The sequence below is a fragment of the Macadamia integrifolia genome, unplaced genomic scaffold (genome assembly GCF_013358625.1).
Source record: "Macadamia integrifolia cultivar HAES 741 unplaced genomic scaffold, SCU_Mint_v3 scaffold2868, whole genome shotgun sequence".
Lineage (NCBI taxonomy): Eukaryota > Viridiplantae > Streptophyta > Magnoliopsida > Proteales > Proteaceae > Macadamia > Macadamia integrifolia.
The window spans coordinates 15,250-23,354 of record NW_024869015.1 but is presented as its reverse complement, the minus strand read 5'-3'; the positions used below and the strand labels follow the sequence as shown (position 1 = coordinate 23,354).

The 8,105-nt window shown below is 39.3% G+C and overlaps 1 protein-coding gene across 3 annotated transcripts in view; it reads left to right on the top strand.

The window, feature by feature from the left end:
• The window catches only part of LOC122067353 (rab3 GTPase-activating protein catalytic subunit-like), a 35,271-nt gene that overhangs the window by 18,273 nt on the left and 8,893 nt on the right, over positions 1-8,105 (top strand). For 2 of the 3 annotated variants that reach the window (XM_042631181.1, XM_042631180.1), the window contains exon 12: positions 5,615-5,880. In XM_042631181.1, the coding sequence (XP_042487115.1) occupies positions 5,615-5,880 (266 nt within the window). Of the gene's footprint in view, positions 1-5,614; positions 5,881-6,441; positions 6,657-8,105 lie in introns of all 3 variants that reach the window. The other variant, XR_006136664.1, reaches the window with a different exon arrangement.

The window sequence follows — 8,105 nt, the reverse complement described above, 5'->3', positions numbered from 1 at the left end:
GTTATATTATTGTTTATTGTTCCATCTTTTTTTCATCTTTCAACAAGTTTTAGCAATATCCTATTCTCCATATCTAGAATTCCCTATTCTCTGAGAAAAGATCCTACCCTGGTACTGTTTTGAGCTTCCTCAATTTCAGTATTACATCAATTGGTATCAGAGCATGGCAGAGAATGAGTCACAATGGCCGCTGCCTCCACCTGATCCAATGGCAAAAGTCATTGAGATGCTTCAACAGCTCTCTACTGGACAGAAGATCATAAGTGCGAGGTTGCAATCACTTGAGAATCAAAGTACTACTCCAATACAAGGTAGCAATGTATCATTCGAAAGGGAGGACAGGTATCAACTACAATCTGCTGTGCATCGTCAACATAGGAGAAGTGCTGAAAGGGCACAACAAAGAACCCCTACAGCACCACCTACCTTTGAGGAGCATGTAAGATCTTATTTCAATGGTGATCTTGAAGCAACCCGTCGACGTGCTGATGAATCACAGAAGGTCAAGCTTGAATTAAAGGAGTTCAGCGACAAGCATGATTCCCAGGTATTTTTTGATTGGTTGGTTACTTTAGATAACTACTTTGACCGGTTTGAATTATCTGAGTCGCACAAGATGAACCTAGCGCATACTAAGCTAGTTGGGTCAGCCCGCGAGTGGTGGAGAACCAAAGAAAGGGATCTAAAAGATCATGGTAGATCTCCCATTACTTGGGAAGAAATGAAGTACGAGTTGGCGGGCATGTGCCTATCTAAACATGAACGAAGAATGTACTTCCCTCCACCCGAGTCCCCTTTAAAGTCTTCTTCAGATTTCCAAAAACCACCCACTGGTGACAAGAGCATGAAAGAAGTAATAGACCATATGGCCGTTCTTGTGCAACAATATGCAAAGGAGCAACATGAGAAGACACCTCCCATCAACGAACCAAAGTCAGAAGTTGAGGTTAGTGTGGAAGAAATTCCAACAATTTCTACTGTCAAAGAGGGGTTAGGCAATGATGATCCCATCACTAAGACTCATGTGGAAGAAATCGACATTGAAGACATTGTTCTTGAAAAGTTGGAGCTTATGCCTCAAGTCTTTGCCAAGGAGATTACCAATGTTGAGGACTCTATAAATTCAACATTCACAACCTATATTGATTCAGAGGATGATCATGTAGAGTTCATTATGCCACCATGGTTCTTTGAAGAGAGAACTCCACACGTTGAAGACTTTAGCCCCAATGTTCCTACATCACCCGAGTTTTGTTTGGGAATGGTCAAAGCTGCTACTCACATGTGGTTTCCCCCTCATCACTACAAAATTCGAGGACGAATTTTTTCAAGCTGGGGAGAGTTGATGCAGATTTATCACCAAAATGGACTTGTTTTCTTAGGAATAAGTCTATGGTTGGGTTATATGCATGTTGGGCCTTTGGTCCAAGGGTTTTTTAATGTAATAGGCAACTTCAATAGTTTAATGAGTCTAAACCATGGTAATAGGTATGCATACGGGATTAGTTACTCTGGTTTACATGTTTTGGTCTAGTAGTGGTTTGGTTCATTAGTTGAACCAGTCATGGGTTCAATAAGTGTTTAGAAGGTGCTTTTACTTTTACTTTTTACTTTTGTAAGTAATGGTGGGTGAAGACTTTCCCATACCAACTTTAAGAGGTGATGATTTTTCCACCTTTGGTAGTTGGTGGGTGAAGACTTTTTCACCTTTGGTAGTTGGGGGATGAAGATTTTTCCACCTTTGGTAGTTGGGGGATGAAGATTTTTCCACCTTTGGTAGTTGGGGGATGAAGACTTTTCCACTTTAGTAGTTGGAAGGTGAAGACTTTCCTACCCCAACTTTAATAAGTGAAGACTTTCTACTATTGTTAGTTGGAAGTTGGGTATGTAATGTTTTGTTGAGTTGGTCCTATAAATAGGGATCAATTGTAAGCATTCAAGGACAACTCAGAATTTAAAACAAAGTTTGCTTATGCAACTCTCTTCTTGTGTTTGATCAAGAATCCCTTGTGTTTGATCAAGGTAGGTTGGTGTTTGATCCAGTCGATCCACCTTGCGGTGTGAAGCCCGGGTGTTATATTATTGTTTATTGTTCCATCTTTTTCATCTTTCAACAAGTTTTAGCAATATCCTATTCTCCATATCTAGAATTCCCTATTCTCTGAGAAAAGATCCTACCCTGGTACTGTTTTGAGCTTCCTCAATTTCAGTATTACATCAACTGGTCATGATGTTTAATTTGTTCTGAAGTGCCTAGTCACATCCAAGTTGAAGCTCATGCAGAATAAGTTTGAGATGGTAGAGATGGCTGCTGAGAAAGACAAAACTAATTTGAAAGGAGGCTTATAGCTTTTTTTTTTTTTTGTCAAGAATAACATTTCCATCAAGCTTAAAGGAAAATTCTATAGGACTGTGGTAAGACCGGCTATATTGTATGGGGCGGAATGTTGGCCAGTCAAGAATCGTAACATAGATAAGCTAAGCATAACGGAGATGAGGATGTTGGAATGAATGTTTGGAAAAACTAGGAGAGATAGAATAAGGAATGACCAGGTTAGAGATGATTTGGGAGTAGCCCCTAATGCAGGAGTAGATTACAAGAAACTACCCTAGCAGTTTATAACCCCAAACAAGACAAATAGGACGAGGAAACAAGGAAAGAAGACCATCAAATAAACCCCCAAGGATACAATACCCATACAGGAGCAAAATCAGTCCAAAACCCAACCCGATAGGAGAGAGAAAAGCCTATTATAGAGCTGGAGAGAGAGGTGCGGCCAGGGCTGTAGGAGTCCGATTGAGTTGCATTCTTGGGCGTAAATAGTCCTTAGAGAGAGTACAAAAACCCCCAAAGTTGAGAGGATTCTGACGGCCAGTTGTGAAGTTACAAGCTTTCTTGATTTTTTGACCTAGGAGAGAAAACTAAGAAGAACCTTCAAGAACAGCAGTTGAATGCTTCCAACAGTGACTAGGTAAGGATCGTGGGATTCTTATGAGGCCTAGATTACCCTGATTGAAGACCTGGCTGAACAGAGTACAGAAGAGAGAGAGAGGAGATATATCTCTCCTATTCCCACTAGGATTGCTGATCGGTTCTGATTTCTGGAGACTTTTATCATAATCTGAATTATACCTCTTGAATATTACAACAAATAAAATAAAAAAAGAAGAATAAAACAGATGGGGGGTTAAGAAAGGTGAAAGAGAATAAAGGAAGTGGCTATCTTAGCTTGGGCTTCTCACCCATAGCTATCTCAGTTGCTCTAAGCATTTAGTTGTAAACTTTCTTTCATTCAAATCTGTCATTATAAGTACATAGGCTCCTTTATTTATAGAGGGCAGAATAGCAATCAAACTACTACTAGGAGCTAATTTCCCAATAGGATTAGACACTCCTACTACAACTAGGAGCTAGTTTCCTAATAGAACTAGACACTCCTATTACAACTAGGAATTCAAAATAGGACTAGGATTTGACTTTTTGACTCCAACATGGAGTAGAACTAACTAACTAATAGTCCATCTAGGACTTTACAACCGACCAATGACCTAATGGGTCTTTATTGAATTAAATAGCAACTAACTAAACTAATAAACTAAATCCCGTTTTTCTACCTTTTACCCATATTTTAGGCCCATTAAAGTGGCCCATTTCAAAGAAAATCCATGGGATCAAAGGCTCAACACATATATAACACAACCCAAGGCTTATTTGCAATAAAATAAGCCCAAGTGACTTATCTATATCAGCCTCGATTCAAGACAAGTTTTGGAAATGTCATTTAAGGTGGTATGCGCATGTACAATGGAGACCTAAGGATGCCCTAGTGAGGAAGAGTGACCAGATCCAGTTGGAAGGGGCAAAAAGGGGTAGGGGTAGGGGTAGGGGTAGGGGTAGGCCTAAAATGACCACAGAAGATATTGGAAGAAAAGACATACAGAGGCTAGGTCTTGATTCTAGTGTGACCTCAAATAGAGCTGTTTGGAGGGCAAAGATCCATGTTAGCGGCTGATTGTTGGTAGGATGTTCCTATCGTGCTGTTTTGTTGCTTTCTTTTTCTTTGTTCATTTTTTCCTTCTTTCCTTCTTTATGTTTCCTTTTACTTGGATCCATGTAGCCGACCCATTTAGTTGGGAAAAGGCTAAGTTGTTGTTGTTTGTAATAACATTTCTGTCAATGTTATTCAAACTAATACTTTTATTGTGATGATGAGGGATGTCAGTGAATATGGTCTAAGTTTTGTTGTACCTAGTTCCATGTATCTTCATTTTGGCCGACCGATACGGTGACTGATACTGATACTTTAATCCTTGCTTGTCGTACCTTTTTGAATCTTGAAGCAAAGACAAAGGTCATGGAGTATGTTAGCAACATAAAGTCAGCATGGGGGACCACAAGTTGCATGATTATGTTTGATTCTTGGACTGACTTAAAGAAGAGGTTGTGGGTCACTATCTTACTCTCTTGGAATGTGGTGTTCCTAAAATGTGTTAACTAATGGTATAAATAGAATACTTGCAAGATTCTTTTTAGAGAAATTTCTGATGTTATTGAATTGCTTGGGCCACAAAATGTTGTGTAGTTTATTTTAGATAGTACTCCAACAATAACTTTTGTGGTAATATGTTGATGGGAAAATGGCCTCATATATTTAGGTCAAATTGGGCTGTACAAAAGGCCGTTACCCAGTGCACAAAGGCTTCCCGCACTTAAGCAGGGTTTTGGGAGGGTATATAGGTAGACAGCCTTACCCCCTTTACGGAGAGGCTGGTTTCCAGGACTCGAACCCGCACTACAAATTGTGTTGTACATTGGGTTAATTTTCTCTTGAAGGATATCCACAAGCATGTTGGATGGGTTAGAGAGTAATTAGTAATGAGAAACTTGTAGTGGATTATATGCATAGAACACAACTATTATAGCCATGATGAGGCACCGATGATAAAGAGATTAAGCAGCCTTGCAAGACAAGGTTTGCTACCTATTTTTTATGCTTCAGTCTCTCATTTTTTTGTGCAGTTCATTTCAAATAATTCTTATTAAGGACCATATTGGAAAGTAATTTGACTTGGGTAAATTAAAAAAAAAAACTCACCAGCCCTATGCAGTGGATGTACAAGTTGTTTCTGCCAGTGATCTTGTATGATCTGAAGGTAGCTCTTGCCACCATGTGGTATTGCTGCAGACACATTCATCATCTCAATTGCAGCATACAAGTGTGGCAAGATAGGCTTCTTCTCTAAGTCAACCATCCTCAAGTCCTTTACCACTGGCTCATGTTTAAAAAAAACCTTCAGGTTGCGCCAGAACTGATCTTTTTGTCTGTCATCATCCTTCCATGTTCTGATTGGAATCACGGTTTATCTGTTATATATTTCCATTTATTCTTGTGAGAACCAAATAAATGACTTATTGGTAGGTATTATTTCCCCATCTTAGTTTAAGACATTTAGCTCACAAATTGAGTTTCTCTTTTATTCTCTGATGTAAGCATTTCCTTGTACTCAATGCTTGGATTGCCTTCATTCTCTTTATGCTTCAAGACCAATCCTTTTTGATAAATTGTGCTACAATATTAATTTTATGTTTATTATTTTTAATGTATTGGAGTAGACATGTCAGCATTCAAGGCAGCAAACCCTGATGCTGTTTTTGAAGATTTTATTCGATGGCACTCACCTGGTGATTGGGAAAATGAGGAAATCAAAGAGAAAAGAACCTCTGGAGAAAGATTAACAGATGGATGGCCTCCTCGGGGAAGGCTTTCACAGCGAATGTCTGAACGTGGGAATTCATGGAGGCAAATTTGGAATGAAGCACCTTCTTTGCCAGCTTCTGACCAAAAGCCTCTTCTTGATCCTGATAGAGAAGGAGAAAAGGTACATATTTGCCTTTACTTATATTTCTAATGTTATTCTGTCAGTCTTATTCTTTTAAAACTGAGGCTTGGTGTTGATCAAGTAAATGGGGGGCATGGTCCAACCAGTATGTCAATTCAGACCATTATGTGAAGACAGTTGCCTAAAGCCAAAAGAAAGTTAATGCATGAGCATGATTCAACTTTTGGGCGGGCCTGCATTTTGGTATCAAAGCCTAACCTGGCCTTGGATACCTTTGTTTTCTAAACTAGAGTTAGTTTACTGATGGAGACTTATTTTCTATTTGTAGTTGAAGGGCTTAGTGAAAGTCTAGTTTCAAAATCAATGGTAGATATGTTGTCTACAATTGGTGAAATCATCGTAATTCTGATTATGCTATTCTTGTCGAATTCTCTCTTTACTCTTATTTTGATAGAGCAATGTCACGTGTTTGCTTCTTCTGAGCATGGTATTATAATAATTGGTTAGTCATAAATTGAAGCTTGACAAGGTGTCTCGCTTCGAAGCAAATTTATGTATGTTAAAACCCTCTCATCTATAACAAACTATTATCTTGAAAAGGTTGCAACGTGATAGCTATTTAAAGCCAATTGAAGCAACATCAACTGCGCAACAACCACGAAGGAGTTGAAAGAGGCCAAACAAGATGAAAAACTTGTTGTTTCTACTGAGCCTAAGAGTACTTTCAGCCCCTTAGAGCAGAAAACAAACCTGTGAATGTGACGCAGCAGCGCAACCGTGGACCGATCCACACCCTTCTCGGTGTCCAGGCACAGGTGAACCAGGTCCATATTTGAGTTTTTGGATTCTGGTAGGTTTTTAGGGAGCTTTATTTTTTTAGGAATATTATGTAATCTTCTATTTCAAGTAGGACTTCTATCTGTGGTTCCAGAATGGAATTGCTATTCTAGATTCAGATAAGACATTGATTTGTTTATGAAACGCTTGTCATTTTATAGGTCTTCCATTCGTCAAAAAGGTCGTTCCTTCTTTGTAACTACCAATTCGTTATTCGATGAGATAGTGGAAAAAATGGCGACGAAAATCGGCTGTGTCAGTGATTCTCAATGGAGGATTGGGTGGGTTTTGACCAATTGTTCAAGTCCGAAAAAAATCCATTCGAGAAACAAGAAGATCAATTTCGGGTCAAACCAACAACCGGATTGTGTAGTTATTATCATGAGCAGGAGTAGATTGTGTTTCTTATTTCCTAATTTATGTTTATTCCTTAGTAGAGTAGGTTTCTATTTAGTTTCTATCTTTAGGTGTGTTTTTCTCCTATAATTATGTAACCGATGGACAAGTATTGGGAGATTGATGAATTCAGTTGAGTTGAAACAATGGTCATGTGACCTCCCCTTTCCCACCCTCCTGTGCGATCTCTCTCCCCCTACCCCTCTTCCCTGCAATATCTCTCTCATCTCTTCTTCTTTCCCCTTGCATGAACCCTCTCTCTCCTTGTTCTTTCTTCTTTGTTGGTTCTCTTTTCCTGCAATCTTAGTAGTCAAGCATGGGAGGTACTGACCCCTCGTGAGTCTTCATCTTCCCATCTCAGAATACGAGAACTGAGTCAATACCCTAGGGTGACCCAGGTTGCCAAATCTGAGACCTAACCATCCCATGGGCTGGCAGACCCAAGAGACAAGCTTCCAGGATGATGAAGCGTAGAAATAACATCAAAGAAGATGGCTTTCCAAATCATATCAAAGGATCTAGAGTTGGACATCCATCAACGAAGATTGTGTTCCATCCAAATGTGGTTGGTGGAGGTGCCGAACGCAAGCTTACCAGTGGATTTACATACAGAGCTATGTGCAGACGTCTTATCAACCCAAATCCACTCCCTATGAAGGTGGAGAACATGTCTACTGGAAGGCCAACAGCAGCGGAGGACACGGTTACAAATGGAGGAGACAAAATGACAAGAGAAGAAGAGATGGTCAACATTTTCAATGCCATTCCAATGGAAGCAACAGGCAATGGGGACCTGAATGTGTTTTTAGATTAAGAAAGATTGGTTATGGGCTTCCATATAATCAATACCTCCAAGTGTTGTTATTTCAACCCTTCTACAACAATTGGTCTTATTTTATTTTAAATCTTATTAGATAGATTTCAATCACCGCAAGTCAAGGGAGTCTTTTATTGTTTTAAAAGTTTTATTTTGTTATTTGTAGTTGTTTTTTTTTTGGATGATTAAATAATGCATGACCAAGGAGAGAAAG